Source organism: Gossypium raimondii, chromosome 10 (genome assembly GCF_025698545.1).
Source record: "Gossypium raimondii isolate GPD5lz chromosome 10, ASM2569854v1, whole genome shotgun sequence".
In the NCBI taxonomy this organism is placed as follows: Eukaryota; Viridiplantae; Streptophyta; class Magnoliopsida; order Malvales; family Malvaceae; genus Gossypium; species Gossypium raimondii.
This window is the reverse complement of record NC_068574.1, coordinates 19,997,316-20,024,694: the sequence shown is the minus strand read 5'-3', so window position 1 is coordinate 20,024,694 and position 27,379 is coordinate 19,997,316. Positions and strand designations below refer to the sequence as shown.

Here is a 27,379-nt window from a genome sequence, read left to right as displayed (position 1 = left end):
ACCAGTGTAGACATTTCCATGGGGACATTTGCTCTGATTGTGGCCAACTGTTCTACATATGGTGCAAAGCTTTGGATCAATCTATTCTCTTATATCCATATCATTCCGAATCCTCATTGTTGTCGATTGACCTTTGACTCTCTTACATAGTGATTAATCTAGCAACATCTCGAACACAGGCGATTGCACTTCCCATGTCGATATATCCCTTAGTACGAGGAACTCGTTACCCTAAATACGTAACATACATTCAAGTGTGTATACATCATTGATATGTTGTTCAACATTCAAACTGTAGGTAGCACACGCTGCAACCACATGCGCATACGAGTACCGTAGTGTTTGGAACATCCTACACTCGTACCGCTTGTTTCAAAGATCAACTCCGTAAGACCGTAGAGGGATCCCTAATCGACAACCAATGTACTCTGTCACTCAAAAAGTTTCTAAGTTTCAAGAATATAGTTCTACATTCATCGACCTAGCCTTTTAAGCGTTCTCTCTCATGGCATCCCTGATTTTTTTGACGTACATGTGTCCTACCTCCAACTGTTTTGCTTATTTCAACCCCATTTTTGGCATTAAGGTCCTAGCCTGTAAAATGTGGCTGGAAAAATCACTGAAATTGGCAAGTGACGCATACGCCTCAGGATGGAGTTAACGGCCTCAACAAGGTTATTTGTCATATGACCATATCAGTATCCCTCGTCAAAATATTAAACCCATTGCCACGGCTACATGCTACCCAACCACTGTCGGAGAGAAGGTTTGGACCTCGCTATATTAGTCTCTAACCTCATCAATTTATGTCTGAATCGGTGTGCTTCCAGCTCATATCCTACGTATGTATTCCGATAAAAACGCGTTACCATCCCAATTAGGAAATAGACTTGAAATATTTACAAATACGAATTTAAATATGATATTTTTACCTATATTCACGATTCGTTTGCACTAGTCTTTGTTCTTGTACTTAATGTGAAAGTTGACAGTGATGTGATAAATACAATAAACGGAACCCCCCGAAACAAGACCCTTCAATCTATCGAAGATAATGCAAATGTTGTTTTGTCTAGGAACATGCCTCCGTAAGTTTTGAATGAAATATGCCCATGATTCGAAGTTCTCTGACTCCACGATGGCGAAAGCGATCGGTAGTACTTTTTTGTTACCATCTTGTGCAACCGCAATCAGAAGTATCTGCGTGTATTTTCCATAAAGCCATGTTCCATCAACTTGCACTAGCGATTTATAGTGGGAGAAGGCTCTAACACATGGATCGATAGTCTAGAATAGTCGACAGAAAACTCTTCTTCCTAGTTCCAATTGTCCATTCGGGCCTCTATAAGGTAACATTTGCAACTCCACGACAGTTCCTGGGATGTACTCCACCATCGCTGAAATCCAACCCTGAAGTTCATTGTAGGCCTCATCCCAGTTGCCATACAATTGTTGCATGGCCATTTGTTTTGCCCACCACGCTTTCCTGTACGACACTCTGTATTGGAATCGAGCTTGTATGTCTGCAATCAATGTCGACACAGGAATGATTGGGTTATCTTTCACTAGTGGCATGATGCAGTTGCAAATACTTTTGGCATCCAATTTCCGGTGGTCTTGAGACATATGTGTGACAGTACATGTATGACGCCCTTCTAATTTTCGTATTTGCCACTGTTGAGTCCTCTGTATAAATGCAGCCCGAACCCGCCAACCACACCCATCGCTGGCTCTCCAATATTCCCCAACATATAATGTCGGTGTAGACTTGGCGACCTTGTAATCAATCGACAACTTCATGTTGTACTGTTTGATGGAAAACACACAATCCGCCTTGTTCTCGAACTGTTGCCCAACGAACAACTCCTCGAACTGTGAATTTGACACCAATCTATGAGCATGTACTATATCGGCCTAATCAGGGAACTCAGATGCATGCGCAGCATCTGGATCTACGATCAACATGTCGCCCCCAGGTTCATTTTGTAAAACAATGCCACGACTTGGGTTACTAAATGAAAGGCCATGAACATCTTCAACCTCCTCCGAGCCTTCATCATCAATATCGTCCGGAACCTCATCATCATCAGGGTCACTAAAATCTTTAACGTCCTAATCAAAATCTTCACCATTATTGGTCATTTCTCCGACATCTACCTCTGTGCTTATTATCACCTTCGGAGGTATTTGTAGACAGGAACAGGGGGTAGGGTTGTTATACGAACTCCCACAATAATTTGGATTTCCAAGTATTTGCGATGTCCCTTCACATTCATACTGGTTTGTCCATCCGACATTAAGATCAAAGTCAAATTCGCAATGTTGACTTATTGGACTAACATTCTCAACAGGCTCCAAGTCTGCTAACTCAGCAAATAACTCAACTGGTTGGGGGTTCTCACTACCAGTCGACCACCATATTTCTATCATAGTGTCCAAGTTATCATCATCTAACAGTTGCATCTCACAAAATTTGAATGGATCTGTAAAGATTGGAAACTTGTAAAATAATCTGGACATCGCCCTTCCACAACGGATTGCTATTTTTGCACTGATCTTCCTTTTCATTTCTGCTAGCTTCACTTTTTTTTTAATCGCAAACCTACTTTTTGCCGACCTTGAAATACACAACCAACATCACCTTCTACAATTTCACCATAAAAAAGAACGTACACAAAAAACACATCATTATTCATCTTCAATAGAATTTTTGAACTCTCCTACTAAACACAACAATTTCACCATTCTATATATGCTAGAGAACCAAGAGGTGGAGCCATATAAAATATTAAATATTAAATTTTTATATTAAAAGTATTAAAAATATATACTTGTAATAAGGTGGAATGGCTCCACTAAATAAAATATTAATTTTAAAATTTTAAATATAATTTTAAAAATATTTTAGTATCTTTAAAAATAATTTAAAATTAATAATTTATAAAATTATATTTAAAATTAAAAATATTTAAAATATATGTTTAAAATATTATAAAACAAATAATAAATTTGAAAAGCCATATCTTTAAATATATTTTAAAAAATTAAAATATTTAAAAATAAAAAACAAATTAAAAATATTTAAAATATACATTTAAAATATTATAAAACAAATAATAAATTTGAAAGGTCATATCTTTAAAATATTTAAATGTTTTATTTATTAAAAATATATTTAAAATTTTAAAATAATATTTAAATTTTAAAAATAATTTTAAAATTTTAAAAATAATATTATAAAACTTTTCAAATATACATTTAAAATTTTATAAAAAATAAAGAAATAAAGAAAAAACTTAAAAAGTAAATAAATAAAAAGCTGAAAAAGAAAAATGAAATTAAAAATGAATGAAAAAAAAATTAACCTTTACCTATTTCAATAGGGAAGTAGGAGACAGGCTATACACTCTTGGAATTTAGTGGCGCCAATTTATTTGACTCCGCCAAAAAAATGTAAAATTGTTTAAACCCCCTCTATACTTTTAAAAATTATAATATTGCCCTAGTATTTATACAAGTGACACCATTTTACATGACTCCGCCAAAAAATGATTTTTTAATGTAAATTGCTGACGTGGCATGTTGGTGGCGCCAAATACTTTGGCTCCACCAACTTCTACTATAGATTTTTGGTTATTTTCGTATTTTATAAAAAAAATAGGTTATTTAAGTAATTAATTAATTTTTTGGGGTTATTTTCATAAAAAAAGCCAATTTACTTCCTTGTTTACCCTTCTACAACAATTTTTTTAAAAACAGGGTGTGACATTTACTAAGATTTGAAGCAAATTTGCACCAAATAGAAATTAATGATAGGGAAGGGACTCGAACTCAGATCATTAAGGACAGCTCTACTACTACTTAATCATTATACTTGATACTTATCTATTAACAAATATGCCAAGGTCGTCTAAAAATATTTCAGACGTGACCACTCCCAGTTCATTAATTCAATTTCTACTAACCCGCTTTTTGGGAAATGACACAATAGACAGCTATTACGCGATCATGGAGCGAGATATAACGGGGGATCTAGTTGGCAGTCGTTACGCGGCCACGAGCTCAAGTTTTTCGAATACCTGAAAATGTTTCCTTATAAATACCATACAGAAGTTTGAAGTCATAATCATACAGAAAAGCTCTAGGATTTCCTGCTATAATCGGCGTAATTTTTTTCTTCATTTCCAGGCACCCGGTACCTCAAACTTCATTCTTATTCGAAGGCTGGCACCGTCGTGGATGCAAGAAGACTCTTAGGAGGGGAATGACTGTTGGGGTGTAGTAAAGGTGATGCTCCTTTTAGGATGACGATGATTGTTGTTATTAAACAACCCGTTAATAACTACAATCGCTGTAACTCCAACCCGAGTTTAGCCTCTACTATGCCGAAACATCCGTTCTCCACCTAAGAGCCTTCTTGTTTCCACTTCAATGTCAACCTTCAGATAAGAATGAAAGGTTAAAGATACCGACTGCTTGGAAATAAAGAAAAAATTACGTTGATTATACCGGAAATCCCCAGAGTTTTTCCTATAATTATGGTATCAATCTTATGTATGTTACATATAAGACATCATTTGTGGGTATCCAAAAAGCTTGAACTCTTGACCGCATAATGACCGTTACCTGGCCCCCAGTTATACCCGAACTCATGACCGCATCACGGCCGTCAACTAGGACCCCCACCTAGACTTTCGACCCCTAATCGTATCAAGTACTGTCACCCCGAAACCTGATTTCCCCAGGATTATTTTCTTAGATGATGGCCTTATCCCGCCATGACATATGAAATGTATGTGTTCTGAGACACGTTAATACATCCTTGACCCCTCAAATCTACCTAGGAACTTTTGAGGTTTCAGTCAATAACCCTAAACCAATTTAAAAAATCCTAAACTTTAAAATATTTAAACCCATAACACTACCCCTAAAAATTAAAAATCCTAACCTTAAAAATTTAAAACCATAACCCTAGAAGAGAGAAAGAAAAAGCGTGTGCAATTGGACAAGCTTTCGCTTTTTTAAAAGGAAAGCGTGGCTAGCTATAAAAAGCGTGCCCAGCTAGACGCGCTTTTCCCTTCTCTCTCCTAAAAGCAACCAAATTCTCTAAATTAAAAAACGACATAAAAACCTAATTAAAAAATCGACATTTACATCTAATTTATTCAGACCAAACATTTTTTTTATAAATATAATTTAAAAGAAAACAATAAACTTGAAAAAGAAAAAGTAAAAGCATAAATAAAAGAAAGTTTGATTTTCAATGAACTCATCATTAACCTTTAATCATTTTCCAGCAACGGCGGTCCCACTGTTGGATCCCACAGGTCCTTTACCCAATCAATTTTCTTTCCATGATATCTGATTATTTGGACCACCAGGCTATCGTCAATACCGTCTTTCTCTTTCTTGGTGGACTGATCTCGTCCCATCACCCTCACAGAGAGAAAAAGTGTCGGTCATTATCAAAAAAATAGAAATACTCTGTTACACAGATAACACGTTTTTAATGAGAAACATAATATTATATACATCAGTAATTTTAGATTTGTATTAAATATTGCAATAGTTTTCATTTTTCTCATTATGAGAATTAAGCAAAAGTATTGGCAAAATTATATTATATTAAAAAATGATGTATAGTTAAAATTGTTATAAATTTATCGATTGAGTTTTAATTCAATTAGTATTAGTATTAGTATTGGTATTGTTGCTAGTGTAGGAGGATGTGGGTTTGAGTATGTTGAAATACATTATCCTCTAAATTAATGGTTGAAGATGGACTATAGGTAATTTTGGATATTGTTTTAAAAAGATGTTATCAAATTTATAAATTTTACAAAAATAAAATTGATAATTTTGTACCTTAAAAATTCTAGAAAAATAGAAGGGCCAAATATAAAAGTTCACCTGTTCTTTTTATTGTAATAAGTACGCAAGGTATAGAATTGAGGGATGGCGACCAGCTGGCACTTGACAATGTGATTTTGGTCTAATTCATTAAATTTGGATCTATAAATTAAGCGCAAAGGCTTCACCAGGGACTGCTCAAGTCTCCCTTTACAACCCTTGTTCTTCTAACACGATTTCAAGGTATGAATATTCCAATCTTTCTCTTTCATCATTCCATTTTTTTAATTAGAAAAATCACTATTTTCTCTCTTTCAAACATTCAGTAGAAGTAGAAGTTCATACATGTTCTTATCTCATTTTAATGATATCAAAACCTGCCTTTTCATCTCATTCATTTCAAGATGCGACTGACAAAGGAGTTTGTTATCTAATTTATAGATGGAGATTACTATAAAGGAGTCTGCTATTGTTCGTCCAGCTGAAGACACTCCCAAACGAAGTCTATGGAACTCCAATTTAGATATAGTGATGACAAGATACCACATCCCTACTGTATACTATTACAAGCCAAATGGTTCTTCTGATTTCTTTGATACTGGAAGGCTTAAAGAAGCTTTGAGCAAGATTCTTGTCCCATTTTACCCTATTGCTGGAAGGTTGGGGTATGATGAAAATGGAAGACTTGAGATAATATGCAACGGTGAAGGAGTTTTATTCGTTGAAGCTGAAACTACTTCAGTCATGGAACATTTGATTGGTGATTTTACCGAGAACCATCAAGTTTTAAGTTTAGTCCCTAAAGTCGACTATTCTGAAGGAATATCTTCCTATCCACTTATTGTATTGCAGGTAATCCGCAAACATTTCACCGAAAAAAGGATATAAAATATAAAGGATTATATAATAATAGTTTATTTATTGTGTGTGTATTTTACCAGGTAACTAAGTTCAAATGCGGTGGAGTTTGTCTTGGAGTAGGGATTCAACATACTTTAGGAGATGGCGCAGCGGCTCTTCATTTCATCAATAGTTGGGCTGACACTTCACGGGGCTTGACGCCTGCCATTGCACCATTCATTGATCGAACTCTTCTTCGTGCTCGGGACCCACCAACGCCTAAGCTCCACCATGTTGAATATGACCCTTCACCGGCATTGATGTCTGCATCAAAATCTCAATCAGATGATCATAAGCCATCCATTGTCTCCACCTTAGAGCTCACAGCTGATCAATTGAATACCCTGAAAGCCAAAGCAAAAGTTGCAAATGCAAACGGTGGTGTAAAATATAGCAGCTTCAACATCTTGGCTGCACATATATGGCGCTGTGTAAGTAAAGCAAGGGGTCTTCCAGCTGATCAAGATACCAAGCTGTATTTTCCAGTTGACGGTCGATATAGATTGGATCCTCCGCTCCCACCAGGCTACTTCGGCAATGTAATCTTTACGACTGCACTAATTGCTCAAGCTGGTGATCTCGAAACCGAATCATTTACTGACACCATAAAGAGGATCCATGAACGATTAAATCAGATAAATGATGAATATTTAAGATCAGCTATTGATTACATTGAAAAAGTGCCTGATTTAAACACCTTGGTTAGAGGACCGCATACTTTTCGATGCCCAAACCTTGTTGTTGTTCCATGGAACTGGTTGCCTATATATGAGGCAGATTTCGGATGGGGTTGTCCCATATATATGGGGCCAGGGAATGTCGTCCAAGAAGGCAAAATTTACATACTACCAAGTCCAACTAACGATGGGAGTTTGACACTGGCAGCTCGTTTAGAGATCCCTCACATGAAAGTTTTTGAAAAACTTATTTATGAGTTTTAATAGTTATGTTACCGGTGTGTCGCGCAATTTTTTTTTTTTTTTTTGTGGTTAACGGATTATAATGGAAGTTATTGCAGCAGTTGATCTAGAGGATGGATCATTTAATGATTGCGTTAGGAAGTTTGGTGATTTCCTTTTTCTTTGAATGTTGGATGCTAGATTAAGTTGCATTTCTTAATGGAAATTACTTTTTTGGGTAAATAATGGAAATGAGTTTTTAATGCATTTGCTATGGAAAGTTGAAATGATAACAATTTCTTACAAATGTTAATCATCTTTTGGGGAGGATGTATGACTAAGCCGTGTTAATTTAAGAACTAAGAGTACTACAAGGTTACAAGGTTATTGCGTATGCTCCGATTTTGTAAATTGAAAAATCATATTGATTATATATATTTCAAGTTAATTGATTTATATTGCTACATTCATTTTAGAAAATAGAGCAAATTTAATATGATAATTGACTTGTCGTCAAATGTAGTAGTTAATTCGGGTCAATTATGCATTTAAGGATCTTGTTTCTATGCAATTTAGTAATTTATATTACGTTTTCAGTATTTAAACCTTAGGATTAAATATTAGTAAAATAAATGTTTTTAACACATTTTATAAGTGTTGTGACTCACTAGACTGACACAAGCCTTACGTACTGCTAATATGTTTAATTAAGTGTGTAGGATGAAGATTTACGGGCCCAATTGACATGGAAACAAAGGACGAGTAATGCACAAGCTTCCCAGTATGTCAAAGCACAAAACGAGCGACACAAGGCAGAAATTGTGTGCCGTGTAGCGCCATAAACATGGTGTGGCACGACATAGGTCGTCAACTTCCTACCCAAGTATGTCGGGTTATTTTCGTCCACGCAATCTAACTTATACGAAGACCTAGGACGTGTTGAAGACCTAATTTATATTATTAAAGTATTTCAATTTATTTTCTTTTGCATTTGATTTAATTATTTATTCTAATCAATCAATTTGCTACTCCGTTCCTCATTCGATATCAAATCAATGATTATTCAAATTTCTTTTCTCTTTTGAATCAATCGTATTTTTCAGATGATTTATTTAATTGGAATTGAGATTATGAATAGCATAAATGACTAAATCCTTTAGGGGAGATTAACGAGTGGATGGGGATGTGATTATGTACAGCAGTAATTTAAGATTTGTATTAAATATTGCAATAGTTTTTATTTTTCTTATTATGAGCATTAAATAAAAGTATTGACAAAATTATCGTACATAAAAAATGATGTTGAAATAATATTAAATAATTGATAAGAAATATAAGATGATATGATGATTATGTTTTATACAATCTTTTCTCAAAAATTATATATAGTTAATAATGTTATCAAATTTATAAACTTTACATAAATAAAAGTGATAATTTTGTATTTATAAAATTCTAGAAAAATAGAAGGGTCAAATATAAAAGTTCTTTTGTTTTTTTATGGAGACCAGCTGGCACTTAGATGCGTACCAAGACACTGTGATTTTGATCTACTTCATTAAGCGCGAAGGCTTCACCAGGGACTGCTCAAGTCTCCCTTCGCCCCCTTCACACCGTTGTTCTTCTAACACTTGTTTACACTATTTCATGGTATGAATATTCTAATCTTTCTTTTTCATCTATCATAATTTCATTCCATTTTATTAATTAGAAATATCACTATTTTCACCATTCAGTAGAAGTAGAAGTTTATACATGTTCTTACCTCATTTTCATTCATATCAAAACCTTCCTTTTCATCCCATTCATTTGATGATGTGACTGACAAAGGAGTTTGTTATCTAATTTATAGATGGAGATTACTATAAAGGAGTCTACTATTGTTCGTCCAGCTGAAGACACTCCTAAAAGAAGTCTATGGAACTCCAATTTAGATATAGTGATGACAAGATACCACCTCCCTACTATATACTATTATAAGCCAAATGGTTCTTCTGATTTCTTTGATACTTGCAGGCTTAAAGAGGCTTTGAGCAAGATTCTTGTCCCGTTTTACCCTATTGCTGGAAGGTTGGGGTATGATGAAAATGGAAGACTTGAGATAATATGCAACGCTGAAGGAGTTTTATTCGTTGAAGCTGAAACTACTTCAATTATGGAACATTTGATTGGTGATTTTACTGAGAACTCTCAAGTTTTTCGTTTAGTCCCTAAAGTCGACTATGCTGGAGGAATATATTCTTATCCACTTCTTGTATTGCAGGTAATATGCAAGCATTTCATCGGAAAAACGATATGAAATATAAAAAGTTATATAATAATAGTTGATTTATTTTGTGTATATTTTACCAGGTAACTAAGTTCAAATGCGGTGGAGTTTGTCTTGTGTTAGTGATAGTATCTGTTAGAGAGGCAGTTAAGGTTAGCTGAGTTGTTAGCTAAGTAGTTAAGCAAGGGAGTTATTCTATTCCTATAAATATAGTCATTTGGCTGTGTATTTGAGCTAAGTAAACAGAAAGAATTAAATTGAAAACAGATTTGTTCTTCATTCTTCTCTATTTTACCTAGTTTCTTTCATGGTATCAGTCGCTAGGCGTTCTTAGTAATGGCCACGACAAATTCTGCTGCCTCCGACTCCGTTGAATTGAATGGCTCAGTCTTCACTGCTGATCGGGTGGTGAACTCGTTTCCACGGCATGAGGTTGTGAAGCTTGACGAAGGGACGTTTCTTCAGTGGAAACAACAGGTTAGATTTATTGTGAATGGATATAATCTGTTTGGTTTTCTGGATGGGTCTGGGTCTGCGCCGCCGAGATTTGTACAAGCATCGGACGGTGCTCTTGTACTTAATCCGGCGGCCTCTGTCTTTACTCAGCAGGACAATCTTATTACTTCGTGGCTTCTTTCTACGATAAGGTTGACCATTATATCCTCTTTTATGGATGTGCAATTGGCATCCGAGGTGTGGACTACGGCGTTGGCGATGTTCGCCGCTGATACGGATCTACGGCAAGAAAGGTTGCGTCATGAACTTCACTCCCTCAAGAAAGGGAGTTTGTCGATCTGGGAGTATGTTGCCAAGCTAAAGAGTCTGTGTGCACATCTAGAAGCGTCTGGAACATCTGTATCTGTGGCAGAGCGGACAGCGGTCATGCTTGCGGGTCTTCCGTTCGAGTTTGAAGGCGTGGTGTCCTCCGCTTCGTTGTCACCGACTCCCCTACCGTTTCAGCGTCTGGTGGACGCTCTCATTGAGTGTGAAACTCGTCATATTCCGCTGGATCAGGAAGCTTTGTACAGTGCAAATATGGTGGAAGAATCGTCTTTGCCGGCCTCAGATGGTTCTGCGCGTGGGGGTCGTTCGAATGCCCGTGGCCGTGGTAGGAATTTCAGGCCGCGTCTCCAGTGTCAGATCTGCTCCCGATTCGGTCACGTGGCCCAGCGCTGTTACTATCGATACCGCCGTGACGATGCTTCTCTGGTTCAGTCTTCAATGCAAAATTTTGGTGCGTCTGGGGATCGTGGCTGGTCTTATTCACCGAATACAAGGCCAAGAGTCTCAAACTTTGGTTAACCTGGTGGCCCTAGTCAAAATAATATGGCGTCTGGTCAAAATTACTATGGTTATGGTCAAAATAGTTTTGAAATTGGTCAAAATTGTTTTGCTGATGGATATAATTTTAGTGCGCCTTATGCAGGACAAATAGGTGGTGGGCCCAGGCCTATTGTTGAAAATCATGAGTATAGGCCACATACTATTGGCCCGAATGGTGGTTGGCTTAGGCCTGTTGTTGAAAATCATGAGTTTAGGCCACATACTATTGGCCCGAATGGTGGAGAAACTCATGGTGCCGCTACTGGAAATTTTGGGCCGCGTAATGGGGTTCGTCCTAATGGTAATACTGGGATAAATGACTCGTTATTGGATGCTAACCCTGTTTCGAATAATGTGTAGCTTGGTTCGTCTAAACTGGTTGATGGTCTTGGTGTTTCGTGGCGGACTAAACCACGAGCTCGTGTTTTCTCCGCGTCGAATCCGTGTTTTGGACTTCCTAGATTGAGAGATTTCCATGCTTCTGATTATTCTGATCCCTCTATCTCAGGTTCGCATATTAACTCTGCACAGTGTGGGGTTAGTGGGGATGATTCTGACTCTCCAATTCCTGGACAAGCTCGCACAACGTCATGGTATCCTGATTCGGGTGCTAGTAATCATGTGTGTCAAGATGATTCGGCACTCCGTGATGCTGTTCCATATTCAGGTACGTCGTCTCTTTTAATGGGTGATGGTACACCTGCTATGATATCGTCTATTGGTCAAGGTGTTTTGTCTACACAATCTAGAGTACTTCAGTTGTCTAATGTTTTATGTGTTCCGGCTATTAGGAAGAATTTATTGTCCGTATCATAATTTGCAACTGATAATGATGTTTTCTTTGAGTTTCACCCCACCTATTGTGTGATAAAAGACAGCGTGACACAGAAGATTTTGCTGACGGGCCGTATACATAATGGGCTATATTAGTTTTCCATATCAGATGCGTCTGTTCCTGTTACGTTTCATTCATCTACTGCTCAAGTTGAAATTCCAACTACGACTGCTGACAGTGAGTTGTGTTCGTTATGGCATAAACGTCTTGGTTATCCATCGTTAAATGTTGTTAAGAATGTTCTTGATCAATGTCAATTCAAATTCAATAAAATTGCTATGAATAAAGTTGCTATGAGTGATGTTTGTACTGCTTGTAAAAAGGGAAAGTTTCATAAATTGCCATTTTTGGATTCTACTACTGATTATGCTGATCCATTTTTGTTGGTTGTTTCGGATGTATGGGGACCTGCCTCAGTTGCTTCTGGTTCAAATTGGTATTATGTATCGTTTGTTGATATGTGTTCTAGGTTCACTTGGGTATACTTAATACGGCAGAAGTCTCAAGCGGTGACTTGCTTCATTCAGTTTCAGAAATTAGTTCAGAATCAATTTGGAAGGACCATCAAACAATTTCAGAGCGACTGGGGTGGGGAATATCGAGCGTTTGCTTCGGTTTTGGCGTCTCACGGTATTATTCATCGAGTCACCTGTCCTCATACGTCTGAACAAAATGGAGTTGCGGAGCGTAAGCATCGACATATAGTAGAAATGGGGCTCACTCTTTTAGCTCAGGCGGGACTTTCAATGGAATTCTGGTCATATGCCTTTGCTTGTGCAGTTCATTTAATAAATCGTCTTCCCACACCAGTGCTGGATGGTAAGACTCTATATAAAGCCTTGTATGGGCGTGACCCTACCTATGATCATTTACGTGTTTTTGGATGTTGTTGCTACCCGTATTTGCGCCCGTTTCAGCGCCATAAGCTAGATTTTCGATCTCAACCGTGCACGTTTTTAGGTTATAGTTCTTGCCATAAGGGTTACCAATGCCTTTTACCTGATGGTCGAATCATTGTATCTCGTCATGTTGAGTTTGATGAGTCACGATTTCTCTCTCCGACGACTCTACGGTCTACTACGAAGGTGAGTACTATTTCTTCCTGTTTTTCTGTGCTCAAAAATAATTTGTCTTGTCGTCAAAACTCCGGTATTCGTTCTGTGTGCCCAAGTACTTTGAATGAGACTTTGATTCCTCAGAGTGATGTAGATGTGGTTCCAACAAATGCTAATTTCCCTAATGAACCGCCTTTGAATGAGACTTTGATTCCTCAGAGTGGTGTAGATGTGGTTCCAACAAATGCTAATTCTCCTAGTAATTCCTCTCATAGTAGCTCGTCATGTTCTGGTGATCAGTCTCCTACACCAGTTGTTTCAATTCCATCCGTTCCTACAGGACCAGAGATTTCTATAACTGATGTGAATGTCCATCCCATGACTACTAGGTCAAAGGCTGGTGTTTTTAAACCTAGAGTGCTTGCTGTTGAAGTTATAGAGCCGTCAACGATTGAGGAGGCTTTTACGAGCCCTGAGTGGCAGTCTGCTGCTCAAGCTGAGTATGATGCCCTGATTCACAATGGTACCTGGGAACTGGTCTCTTTACCATCGGGTCATAAAGTTATTGGTTGCAAATGGCTGTTTAAAGTTAAGAAAAACCCAGATGGTACGGTAGAACGGTATAAAGCACGTCTGGTTGCGAAAGGTTGCTCTCAAGTTCCAGGTTGTGATTTTCAAGAAACATTTAGTCCAGTAGTAAAACCCGCTACTATAAGGGTTATATTGTCAGTTGCAGTTACTAAAGGATGGTTACTTCGACAAGTTGATGTTAATAATGCCTTCTTGAATGGGGATGTTGATGGTAAAGTGTTCATGCAACAACCTCCTGGTTATGTTAAGCTTGGGGTTGATGGGAGACCTTTGGTTTGTCGGTTAAAGAAGGCTTTGTATGCTCTGCGTCAGGCTCCGAGAGCTTGGTTTGAGAAGTTGAAAGCATTTCTCCTGATGGTTGGGTTTGCTGGTGCAAAATCAGATGCGTCTTTGTTTGTGCGAGTTCAGACTGACTGCACTATCTATGTTCTTGTATATGTTGATGACATAATCATAACTGGGGATGTACCGTCATTTATTGACTGGTTTGTGACGCTGTTAAATGCTGAATTCTCGTTGAAAGATATGGGGTGATTTGCATTATTTTTTGGGAATTGAGGTTACTCGGTCCTCTTCCAAGTGTCTTCATTTGTGTCAGAGAAAGTACATCCGGGATTTGTTGAATCGGAGTGGTTTATCTAATGCTAAAAGTGTTCATATGCCCATGATTAGTTCGTCACATATTTCTAAGAGTGACAGTGATCCTTTATCTGATCCAACGGAGTACAGAAGTTTGGCTGGTGCGTTACAGTATGTTGTCATGACTAGGCCTGATATTGCATATGCAGTGAACAGGATTTGTCAATTCATGCATAGTCCGACCACAGTACATATGGCTGCTCTTAAGAGGATATTGCGATATCTATCTGGTACTCTTGATTTTGGAATTGTTTTTCGTCAATCTAATTCTTTGTCCTTAGTTGGGTTTTCGGATGCAAACTGGGGGTTGGATTTTGATGACCGTCGGTCTACTTCGGGATATTGTGTATTTTTTGGGTCCAATCCTGTGTCATGGTCCTCTAAGAAACAGCAAGTGGTGTCTCGGTCTACGGCCGAAGCGGAATACCGAAGTTTGGCTGCCGTCACTAGTGATATGTTGTGGATACGTTCGTTACTTCAAGAGTTACATATTGAGTTACCTACTCAGCCCAATATTTGGTGTGATAGTTCCAGTGCCGTAGCTGTTGCTGCTAATCCTGTGCTACACTCTAAGTTTAAACATGTGGAGTTAGACTTATTCTTTGTTCGTGAGAAGGTTGCCGATGGTTCTGTTTTGGTTGGGGAAGTTCCTGCGTCTGATCAAGTTGCTGATGTTTTAACTAAACCACTGTCTGTTTCGTATTTTTCTCGGTTTAGATCTTTTCTTCGGGTTGTTTCCGTGGAGAAGATGGATGCATGTTAGTGATAGTATCTGTTAGAGAGGCAGTTAAGGTTAGCTGAGTTGTTAGCTAAGTAGTTAAGCAAGGGAGTTATTCTATTCCTATAAATATAGTCATTTGGCTGTGTATTTGAGCTAAGTAAACAGAAAGAATTAAATTGAAAACAGATTTGTTCTTCATTCTTCTCTATTTTACCTAGTTTCTTTCATCTTGGAGTAGGGTTTCAACATACTTTAGGAGATGGCGCCGCGGCTCTTCATTTCATCAATAGTTGGGCTGATTCCTCACGGGGCTTGTCTCCTGCCATTGCACCATTCATTGATCGAACTCTTATTTGTGCTCAGGACCCAACAACGCCTAAGTTCCACCGTGTTGAACATGACCCTTCTCCGGTATTAAAGATCTGCATCAAAATCTCAATCAAATGATCATAAGCCATCCATTGTCTCCACCTTTAAGCTCACAGCGGATCAATTGAACACCCTGAAAGCCAAAGCAAATGTTGCAAATGCAAACGGTGGTATAAAATATAGCAGCTTCAACATCTTGGCTGCACATATATGGCGTTGTGTAAGCTGATCAAGATACTAAGCTGTATTTTCCAGTTGACGGTCGATATAGATTGGATCCTCCGCTCCCACAGGCTACTTCGGCAATGTAATCTTTACGTCTGCACTAATTGCTCAAGCTAGTGATCTCGAAACCGAATCGTTTCCTGACACCATAAAGAGGATCTATGAACGGTTAAATCAGATAAATGATGAATATTTAAGATCAGCTATTGATTACATTGAAAAAGTGTCTGATTTAAACACCTTGGTTAGAGGACCGCATACTTTTCAGTGCCCAAACCTTGTTGTTGTTCCATGGAACTGGTTGCCTATGGATGAGGCAGATTTCGGATGGGGTCGTCCCATATATATGGGGCCAGGGAATGTCGTCCAAGAAGGCAAAATTTACATACTACCAAGTCCAGTCAACGATGGGAGTTTGTCACTGGCAACTCGTTTAGAGACCTCTCACATGAAAGCCTTTGAAAAACTTCTTATGAGTTTTAATAGTTATGTTATGTTACCGGTGTCTCGCGCATAAAGCTTGGATGTAATGAATGATCATTTGCATTTTACTTTTTTTGTGGTTGACGGATTGTAATGGAAATTAATGCAGTATCATTTAATGATTAATTTAAGAAGTTAGGTGATTTCTTTTTCCTTGAAGGTTGGAAGCTAGATTAAGTTGGAAATGGTTTTTTAATGCATGTGCTATGGAAAGTTAAGTTGAGATGATGACAATTTCTTACAAATGTCAATCATCTTTTGGAGAGGATGTATGACTATAAGCCGTGTTAATTTAAGAGTTCTACAAGAAAAATATACATCGCAAAGTTAAAAAGTAACTACTAAAGAATTTTATTATAACGACATTACATGGTTATTGTGTATGCCTCAGTTGTTTACAGTATATTAAATCATTTATTTTTGGCCTATGATTGCTTATAGATGTGTATGTAAGTCGAGTTGGGCTTAAGCATGATATTAACATATTTTATGCTTATTTAAATTCGGCTTAACTCGAAATTTAGGTCTAAAATTTTGTTTAAACCCACCCATATTTGCAAAAGACTAACCCAAGTCCATTTTAGGCTCGCCTATATTATTTTTTAAATTTTAAAAATATTTATATTTTTTATTTTAATATTTAATAATTTTATACATTTTTTATTTATTGAAAATTTTTATATAGTCATCTTAACATTTTTTTAATGTTTACATTAAAGTAGTATTATATATTTAATATAGGTTTTTTTTAATGTGTTTTAAATTACATAATATAAAATATTATAAACTTAAAACGGGTCGGGCCAGGTCGGGCTCAATCTTTAAATGTTCAAGCCCAAGTCTGACCCATATTTTAAATAGGCCTAATTTTTTACCAAAACCTATTTTTCGAACCTAATATTTTTGTCTAAACTCCCTCGAATTTCGGGCGAGCCTTCAAATTTGGATGGATAGCCCGACCCATGAACAGGTATAGTTGCGTATATGTGATGCAAATTTGGGATGGGTCGTCCCATATATATGGGGACAACAAATATCATCTATGAGGGCAAATTTTACATAATACCAAGTCCAGTGTATTGTCCAGTGCCAACTGGAGACATCTCACATCAAACTATTTGAGAAACTTTTTAGGAATTTTGACAATTATATATTCATATTAATCAGTGTATTGTTCAGTGCCAATTGCCTCTAGCATTGGTTGCTCTGAAAAACTGTCATGTTTGGATTGATAAATTTTGGTAACAAATATGCTTGGACTAAGATTTCATTGGAAGATTGAGATTATTGCCAGCCCATGCTTGATATCCAATCTACCCATAGCAAGACTCTTGAAGAGTAAATGGGATTGGATCAAAACAATCACTATCCTTTAATTTAAAGAGAAGATTGAATCAAGCCTATTGAACAGAAGGTATCATTAGTTGAAGGAAGACTTATCTTAAAGAATTTTGTAATATTTATCTTCCTTATTTCTAAGGATAATTGATCGTATAAGATTTAGTGTGTTATCAAGTTCATACACTTATATAGTGTGCAAAGCTGTATATGTGACATACTGAGTTGAAATCACTTATTTTGTTCAATTAGAAACGTATTTGTAAAGTGCATTACTTTTATAATAATTGTGTTGTTTGGTTAAGTGTCATAATTTTTCAATGGGAGATGTTTAGATCCTAGGTACAAAAGTGAGAAGTCTAAATTGGTGAGTGTTAGAGCTTGAATACACTTGTTCTACACGGTGATAAAATAGTGAATATTCTATCTAGGCAAGTTCCTGTAGAGGTAAGAAAATCTAACTGCGTAAACATCTTTTATCTTGTTCACTTTTCTGCACTTTATATTTCTTGTGCCTGAAGCAGTTGGAATGAGTCTTGACATTACTTCTGGCACTACTTATTTTTGCATTCAAATATCAATTTTGACCCAAAACTTTTAAAGTGTTCAAGTCAAATAATTTTATATGTATGTATAATATTTTTAAAAGAATATATTTTTAGATAATAAATTTAAATTAATTCAAAATCTTAAAGCTTAACTACTTACGTTTCAGATAAATAATTTTAAAAATAATTTATAAATAATAAATTTAAAATTTTGAAATTTAAGTGCTAATAAATAGTTCTTCGCATACTTAAAAGCATATCATTACTTTCAGGTTCATTTATTTAGGGGTAAACAAAACTTTATTCGACTCGAAAAAATTGAAAAAAAAATCAAATTTTGAGTTAAATGAATTGAGTTATTCAAGTCAACTCGATTTTTTTTGAATTTCGAGATCAAATCGAGTTGAGGTTTCGAATTCGATTAACTCAAATAATTTAAATAAACGAATATCAAACTATAATATTTTATATTTTTACCTCAAACCCTAAACATTTTTATTTTTCCCTCAAAATTTTTACTCGTTCCCACTTTCCTCCCAAAACTTTTATTTCACTTCGATCCCAACCCCCATCTACCCAAAATTCATTTCCCACCAATTTTTTTTAAAATATTTTCCCTCCAAAATTGTACTCCCCCCATTTACTTTCCCTTGAAATTTTACTCTAAAAAACCATTAAAACTTTTTATTTTCCCTCAAAATTTTTATTCCCTCCCACTTTTCCCCAAAAACTTTTACTTCTCTCCCATCTCCTCCCTCCATTTTTTAAATATTTTCTCTCCAATATTTTACTCCTCTATTTACTTTCCTCAAAATTTTACTTCTCCAAATTTTTATTTTCCTATAAACTTTTACTTATTATCATTTACCCCAAATAAAAAAATCAAAACTAGTCAAAAAATACCTAAACCTAAATAGTAATAATTTTATTTATATATACTATTAATATTATTAAATTAAATTTCACATTTTGTATTATTTATATTATTGAATTGTTTAATCAAATGGAATATTTATATTAAAATTGAATTATTAATGATGCCATAAAATATTTGTGTTAAAATTTTATGTTGGTATCAATTTCACATTTTATTTTAAAATAACTTTTATTAAAAACACATTTTACATTTAATATATATTTTTAATTTCAAAATACATAGTGATAAGAATCAGAAGATAATTGAAGCAACTAAGTAAGCAAAGAAGCTAATCTGTATATAAAAGATTAATAAATAAATTATGAGGTGATGAAAGTTAATAACAAATTTGATTACGGTGGGTGGCAGTGATTACAAAGACCCAAATTTTTTTAAAATTTAACTCGAACAAATATATTTGATTCGATTCGATTTGAATTCTATCTCCCTCGACTCGATTCGAGAAAATTTTAAATCGAGTTAGGATGATAAAATATGATCCGTCAACTCGATTAACTCAAAATTTTTCATTCGACCTGACCGAACGCTCACCCATACATTTATCAATACTCAACAAATTATTTAATCATTTTTTAAAAGGTTTTTTTATTTGATATGTTAGATAGTATCAATAAAACAAAAGGTAAATTACAAAACTAGTCATTAATGTATAGTTTAAATTATGTTTTAGTTACTAAACTTCAATTTGTTATAAAATAGTATTTAATGTTATCGATTTCTAATATTTGAGTTGTGAAATGCGAAGTTAAGTTATCATTTTAAATAAAAATTAGGTCAAATTACGCATCTAATCCCTATACCTTTTCCTTTTGATCAATTTAATTCTTTTTCTTTTATTTTATTGTAACTTTTATTTACTTTCCTACTCTTTTCTTTACAAAATATTTAGAAAATCATGAATAAACTTAGTTTGTTGATTAATATTATTTTATTTTAAACTATACATAAATTATAATAAATTAATAAACTCAATTAATAAAATGAAACCCAATTATAATTTCGAAAAATTAAAACCCTAAAATTATCTCAAATTAAAAATTTAAACGAATTAATTTTTTTAGATTCTTGCATTAGCGTTTGACTCACTTTTGGGTAGGTTTCCAAGCTGGACCGGAAACTTAACCGGACTGGTTTATCTTGGTTTAGGCGGCAATGGTTTCAATGAGAGTGAAATTTCAGAAAGTATTCTGTGGTATTCGAAATTCAAAGAAGAAGAAGAAGAGTTCAAATTCAGATAACGAGAGAAAAGAGAGAAGAAGAGAAACTGTTTATGTATTTTTCATAACCAACCCATCCTCCTCCAACGATACAAAAAAGAAAAAGTAACGACCAATACAACTTGTCATGCTGTTAGCCAATAACTGTCCAAAATGGACAATTTTACTAAAGAACTAAAACATAAATAGATGCGCACCATTTTGACCTAGCTGCTATTACTCTAAATGCAGCGTTTAGCTAATTACACTTAAAAACATAATTAAAAACAAAATCGAATTAACGACATTTTAAGTTCCAGTGGTAACTAAACTATTTCATAACAATACCCTCCCCTTGAACGAGATCCTTGTCCTCAATGATTGAAATGCGGATATCATTGATGAAGATCACTCCAGTTCTCCCATGTTGCATCTTTTGGAAATGTATCAGCCCATTCCACAAGTTCTTCAATTACAGCTGAGTTTCCTCTTTTAACCATTCTCCTATCTAGGATTCGGTTCTTTGATCATGGAACCATCTAGATTGGTGATTGGTAGAACAAATAAAGCAATAGCTGAACCAACATGCTTATTAAGTTGTGAGACATGGAAAGTATGGTGTATCTTAGCAGTAGTTGGTAGGTTCAATTTGTAGGCAACCTTACCAACTCGAGCCTCCACAGGAAAAGGGCCAAAGTATCTTGGAGCAAGTTTTTGGTTTCTAAAATGCCTCAAGGAGTGTTGTATCTATGGTTGCAATTTGACATACACTCGATCTCCCACCTCGAATTCCCTATCAGATCTCTTCCTGTCAGCTATCTGTTTCATCCGTTCTTGTAATCTTTTGAGATAAAATCGCAACAGACTTCTCACAGCCTCATTGTGTTAAATACTCCTATCCACCTCAGCCATTCGAGAAACCCCTGCTAAATATGGTAAGTGAACTAATGGTTCTTGTTCATATAGGGCATCATATGGGGTTATGTGAATTGTATAACAATAAGTGGTATTGTACTACCACTCAGCTAGAAGCAACCAAACAACCCATTCAGAGGGCTTCTCTCCAGACATACATCTCAGATAACTCTCAAAACATTTGTTTAGAGCTTTAGTTTGTCCATCTGTTTGAGGGTGATAGGCAGTGGATAGATGCAGTTGTGTACCTAGGTGTTTGAACAGCTCTTGCCAAAAATAGCTCAAAAACACCTTATCCCTATTAGAAAAAAATATTTAGGAGCACCATAGAGCTTGTAAATATGTTAAAGGTATTCACAGGCCACTGATGCAGCAGTGAAGGGGTGATGCAATGCCATGAAATGATCATATTTGGTCAATTGATCTACCACTACTAGGATAGTGCTCTTACCTCCTAAGACTGGTTATCCTTCCACAAAGTCATACTTATGTCTGATCAAGCCTTTGTATGAATGGGCAAAGGCTGCAGTAGTTCAGGATAAGCTGAGGTATCTCCTTTACACGTTTGGCAGGCTTCACATTCTCTAGTCTATCTTCGAACATCCTTAGATAGCCCTTTCCAATACACAATACTAGCCAATCTGTGCCTAGTTGCTTGGGTTCCAAAATGTCCACCAATAGCCCCTCCATGAAACAGGTCAAAAAGGGTCATTCTGAGTGTTGTATCACTACCTACCACAACATTTCCTTTCCTTTGAAGATGAATCTCATCCCAAGAGAATTTAGAATGTTCTTGTGGATGTGATTGAAGTTCTTGGAACAATTTCTTAACTTGTGGATCCTGAACGTATGACTCCAGAATTTGAGCCCAAATGTCTGACCAAGTGAGATTGGCATGGCCCGAGCATTGAAACAATTGTCCCTCCAGCACATGAGGTCTTCAAGACAGAGCATCAACTATAGTATTTTGAGTTCCCTTCTTATAAAATCATATCAAATAATTTTAGCCACCCATTTTTGCTGATAATATGAAATGGCCTGTTATCTGATAAGAATCTAAGACTTTGTTGATCAGTTTTGATCCGGAAGTGTCGACCCACCAATTAAATGTGCCCTTTTTCTCACTGCCATAATTAATACCATTATATATTTATCATAAATCAACAATGCTTGGTGTTTAACACCTAAAGCCTTGCTAAAATAGGCTATAGGTCTCTTTTTCTGTTGCAGCACTGCCCCAACACCATGTCCACTAGCATCAGTTTCTACACAAAATTCTTCTTGAAAATCAAGCAATACCAACATAAGTGCCTTGCAAATGGCTTCCTTAAGTTGCTAAAAGGAAGATTAAGCAGTTTCATCCCACTTCCAAGATATCCCTTTCTTGAGAAGACCAGTAAGAGGAGCAGCTAAGATCCCATAACCTTTAATAAATATCTTGTAATAACTCGAGAGTCCTAAGAAACCTCTCAAGTCTTTCATTGATTGAGGTGTTGGCCAAAATAAAACTCTTTCTAGTTTAGTTATGTCCATACTAATAGTTCCAACAATAATGGTATGACCCAAAAACTCCACTTGTGTGGTGCCAAAACTACATTTAGACCTTTTGGCATAAAGTTGATTATCCCTCAACAAGGTAAGAACTTCTCTTAAGTGGCTCAAGTAGTCTTGCCAATCTCTGGAATGGATGAGAATGTCATCAAAAAAGACCAAGATTGATCTTTGTAATAATGGCTTAAACACTTGGTTCATCAGGGATTGGAATTTGGAGGGAGCATTGGTCAAGCCAAAAGGCATGGCCATAAACTCATAATGTCCTTCATGTGTTCAAAAGGTAGTTTTGTAGATATCTGGTTCCCCCATCCTAATTAGGTGGTAGCCTGATCTGAGGTCCAACTTAGTGAAGAAGGAGGCTTTTCCTAGCTCATCCAAAAGTTCCTCAATCACAGGGATAGAAAACTTATATTTGATGGTGAGTTGATTTAGTTGTCAATAATCAACACACATTCTCCAACTCTCATATTTCTTTTTTACCATAACAATTGGTGATGCAAAAGGACTATTGTTGTTTTTTATAACTTTTACTTGCAACATTTCCTGAATCAACTTCTCAATCTCAGTTTTCTTAATAGCAGGGTACCTGTAGGGTCTGACTCTCACCATTTGTTTCTTATCCTACAAAGGTATCATGCGGTCATGTGATTTGTTAGGAGGGAGGCCCTTAGAATCATCAAATTCGTTCAACAGATCTTACAACTCTTAAGGCAAGGTACCTTGTGGTAGAGATAAGGCTACTTGAGTGCATGTAGAAAACAACATAGGACAAATACCATTGTTGACCAACTTGAAATATTTAGAGAACTGGTCACTAGAGACAAGTTGAAGAGATCTTGGTAGAACTCCTCTAAGGATACATTGGTAACCCTTGTACTAATATTGCATAGTCAAGGAACTAAAATTCCACATTATGGCCCCCAAAGAAAATAGCCATTGAATGCCAATGAGAAGATCACATCATTTAACAAGAAGTACCAAAAAGTTGTTAGTGAACTGGTACCCCTGAGCTTCCCAAGTAGCAACCTTACAAATGCCTTGAGTGAACATGCTTCCTCTATTAGCAGTCATTACCTTTATCTTTTCAACTGTTTCCACTAATAAGTGTAGCTTTTTGGCCAATTTAGAGTTAATAAAATTGTGCATACTCCTTGAATCAACCAATATAATCACCTATAATTGTTCAATTCGAGTTGCTAACCTCATAGTTTAATGCCCTTGTGTCCCTTTTAGTGTATATAGAGATAACACAGGTGAGGAATGCCCATTATCACTATCTTTAAGGTCAAGTTACTTAGGATAATCCTAGAAGTCCTCAGCAGTAGGACAATCCTAGAAGTCCTCAGCAGTAGGACTTATCACAGTATTAGCCACATCAACAAAAGGCTCGATCACAAGCTGGTACAACTGTGTTTTAGTACACTTGTGACCTGGAGTGTACTTGGAAGTACACAAAAAATAAAACTCCTTTTTCCTTCTATCCTCCATCTCTACTTGGGATAAGGATCTAGTAGGTAACTTAGTATTAAAATTGGCACTAGAGGTCCCTCTTGTGACAATGGATCCAGTCAATGGACCAGGTGTGTTCACCTCTTTGTGAGCTTGAAAACAAGGTATTATAAATTCCAGCCTCACCACTAGAAATCATGTGTTTCCTAGGATTGCCCTCAACTATATTTTCCACTTACTTAGCTATCAAATAACCATCAATTAAATTCTAAGGTTTAAACATTCTAAGGTATTGACCAATCTCAGCTCGTAAGTTACTAATGAATATACTCAAAGCATAAGATTCAGGGAGATGAAGTTGACTTAGTAAACTCACAAATTGGTCATGAAATTGTTCCACAATTCCACGTTGCTTGAGGGACACCAATTGCTCCACAGGGTCCTGATAAATCTCAGACCCAAACCTCTCATTAAGCCCTTTAGCATAAGTTTCCCAAAAATGATGTCAATTAAAGGCATTCCCTTCCAAATGAAGCATAACCATACACACCTTAGCTTCATCCCCTATACCTTTAGCTTCAAAATATTGCTCCAACTTTGGCCACCATCCTCGGGAATCCATCCCATCGAAGCGGGGATATCAAACTTGACATGTTTAGCACTAGTCTCTATACTGTTCATACAAAAGTATGGTCTCAAATCTAACATCGTGACAATATAATTGGCTCTTTAAGGGAGAAACCAGGAGGAGGTTCCCTTAGGATGCCATTACCTTTGCTCTGTCCTGAACTAGCAACATTTGTGGTTCGTGGCTACCCTAAGAATTATTCTAAGAGAGAATAAAATTCAGTTTGCATATTAGTCTTAAAACTCTCCTGAAAATCCTTAAATCTTGTATGTATTTTCACATCAATATCCACTTTAAACTAAAACATTTTTTTTTACAACTGAGCCATGTCTTTCTGTAGTTGAGTAGTGACTCCTTCACTAGCCATGAGGAATATAGAAGCTCTGATACCCTTATGGTGATTCAAAATTCAAAGAAGAAGAAGAATTGAAGAAAAAGAAGAGTTCAAATTTAGAGAACGAAAGAGAGGAAAGAAGAAGAGAAACTATTTCTGTATTTTCATAACCAACCCATCCTTCTTTAACGATACAAAAAGGAAAAAATAATGGCCAATATAGCCTGTCATGCTGTTAGCCAATAGCTGTCTAAAGCAGACGATTTTACTAAAGAACTAAAACGTAAACAGATGTGCACTGTTTTGACCAAGCTGCTATTACTCTAAATGCAATGTTTAGGTAATTACACTTAAAAATAGAATTAAAAACAAAATAGAATTAATGACATTTTAAGTTCCAACGGTAACTAAACTATTTCATAGCTTATTTGGAACTTGAATGACCGATATCTTCATAACTCCAATCTGGTTAGGTAGAATGTAGAATCTGTTTTTAAGCTAAAAGCCTTAAAAATATTGGATTTGTCCTAGAACAAGAAATCTGGGAATATCCCAAACTCGATTTTGAAATTGAAAAACCATAACTAGATTCAGTTTTACTCCAATAATTTGACAAGGGAGTTACCTTTATGGATACTTGATCTTCCTCTCTTGAAAGAAATCGATATATCCTCGAATCGGCAGCACTGGACATTACCAAAAGAGATGGGAAACATGAAGAACTTGATGGTATTTGACTATTATGGCAACAAGTTTTATAGGGAGGTCCTTAAAATATCTATAAAAATAGGTTTTGAAAGGGGAAAGCTAACAACTTTACTAGCTCTTGACAACAAGTTTTCACTGGTCAACAAGAACTATCTTTATGGAAATGTTCTTGATGGACTTTTAGATAAACTAAATTTGGTTTAGGGTTTTAATTTTTAGAAATTATAAGTGGGTTTAATTATATTGATTAAGTTTAGTAATTTATTATTATGTATGGTTTAAAATGAAATAATATTAATCAATAAACTAAGTTTATCCATTTGACTTTAAATCTTTTGTAAAGAAAAGAGTAGAAAAAATGAAAGTTAAAAGAAAATAATTAAAAGAAAATAAAATAAAAAGAATTAAATTATTCAAAAGAAAAAGGTATAGGGATTAGATGTGCAATTTGACTTAAAATTTTATCTAAAATGATGACTTAAGGTGACAGTTAACATTTCGATGTTCAAAATATTACAAATCGATGATGTTAGTAATAATTTTATAACAAAATAAAGTTTAATAATTAAAAATAATTTAAACCATACATAAATGATTATTTATGTAATTTATTTTAAAAAATTTAAACTTCCAATGATAATATGGACATACATTGTTTAAGTATAATAAAAATAAATTTTAAAAATAAAATATAATAATCTTCAAAAGAAATTTAAAAGAGTACCATTTATATATAAAAGTGAAATCTAATAAAATAAAATCTTTTGACTGCATGTTTCTCTCCCATGTTGCTAGGCTCTAATTTAATCATGTATTGTATTTTGAATTATTGGTTTAGTGAAAGAAAAAAAACCTAGTATTAAATCAATGGTTCAAATTGATATTTAAGTAAGGTTTGGTAAGATGAAAATGATAGTTTTTCTCAGTTGGAAATTTATTTCAATATTTGGTACGTCAATTTATTATTATTATTTTGGAATTTAATTATATTTTTATAAATATGATAATGTGATTTTCATTATAAAAGTGGAAAAATCTATTTTATTTTGTTTTTGTTGCTTCATTCTTCCGATACATGAGACATGTGGATTTTGGTTACTTTAAACCAAGTAAACCAAACCATCAAACTAGGTCCAGTGCAATAAAAAATAAAAAAGGTATGACCTCTTTTTTGTTACTCATTCCAACTGATTTTTTTGAAAATAATTTCTTATTTCTTATTTTTTATTTTCGACTTGTCTATATAGTATACTTATTTTCTATATTATTCTCTCTTAATATTTGTTCCAAAACAAATTTTATAGATGTATGGTTATATTTAGAAAAATAGTTCTACTTCCAATTAAAATAATAATTTGAAAATTATCAATTAAAATATTCCAAAGATTTGTTATTAATAAAGTTTAGTGTAAATAATAAAGACATGAATACAATTTTTAATTAATAAGAATTATCATTATATTTTTTTTAAAAACTATTAATATAAGTTTTCAGGGATTGTAATATATGTTAAAGGTTGTAAAGTAAAATTTTGAGCAATCAATTCCAAAAGCTACCTTAATTCAATATTAACTCCTTAAAAAATAATTAAAGGAATTGATGCCCTTCCAAAA

At 35.2% G+C, this 27,379-nt stretch overlaps 2 protein-coding genes and 1 pseudogene across 2 annotated transcripts; 2 read left to right on the top strand and 1 right to left on the bottom strand.

The window, feature by feature from the left end:
* Window positions 1-954: 954 nt before the first annotated feature.
* LOC105775331 (uncharacterized) lies at window positions 955-1,800 on the bottom strand. The gene is made up of 2 exons (XM_012597852.1): window positions 1,309-1,800; window positions 955-1,200 (listed from the first exon to the last, which is right to left on the bottom strand). The coding sequence occupies exons 1-2, from the start codon at window positions 1,798-1,800 to the stop codon at window positions 955-957; spliced, it is 738 nt and encodes a 245-aa protein (XP_012453306.1).
* A 4,154-nt stretch (window positions 1,801-5,954) lies between these two features.
* On the top strand, window positions 5,955-7,895 carry LOC105778051 (shikimate O-hydroxycinnamoyltransferase). The gene is made up of 3 exons (XM_012601627.2): window positions 5,955-6,093; window positions 6,292-6,702; window positions 6,792-7,895. The coding sequence occupies exons 2-3, from the start codon at window positions 6,292-6,294 to the stop codon at window positions 7,689-7,691; spliced, it is 1,311 nt and encodes a 436-aa protein (XP_012457081.2). The 5' UTR covers window positions 5,955-6,093; the 3' UTR covers window positions 7,692-7,895.
* A 1,244-nt stretch (window positions 7,896-9,139) lies between these two features.
* LOC105785106 (shikimate O-hydroxycinnamoyltransferase-like) lies at window positions 9,140-16,318 on the top strand (annotated as a pseudogene).
* The last annotated feature ends 11,061 nt before the right edge of the window (window positions 16,319-27,379 follow it).

Coding starts and splice junctions, on each gene's coding strand:
- LOC105778051 (XM_012601627.2), top strand. CDS start 6,292: ATGGAGATTACTATAAAGGAGTCTGCTATTGTTCGTCCAGCTGAAGAC. Junction 6,703..6,791: donor ATCCACTTATTGTATTGCAG/GTAATCCGCAAA, acceptor GTATTTTACCAG/GTAACTAAGTTCAAATGCGG.
- LOC105775331 (XM_012597852.1), bottom strand. CDS start 1,800: ATGAAGTTGTCGATTGATTACAAGGTCGCCAAGTCTACACCGACATTA. Junction 1,201..1,308: donor AATTGGAACTAGGAAGAAGA/GTTTTCTGTCGA, acceptor AAATACACGCAG/ATACTTCTGATTGCGGTTGC.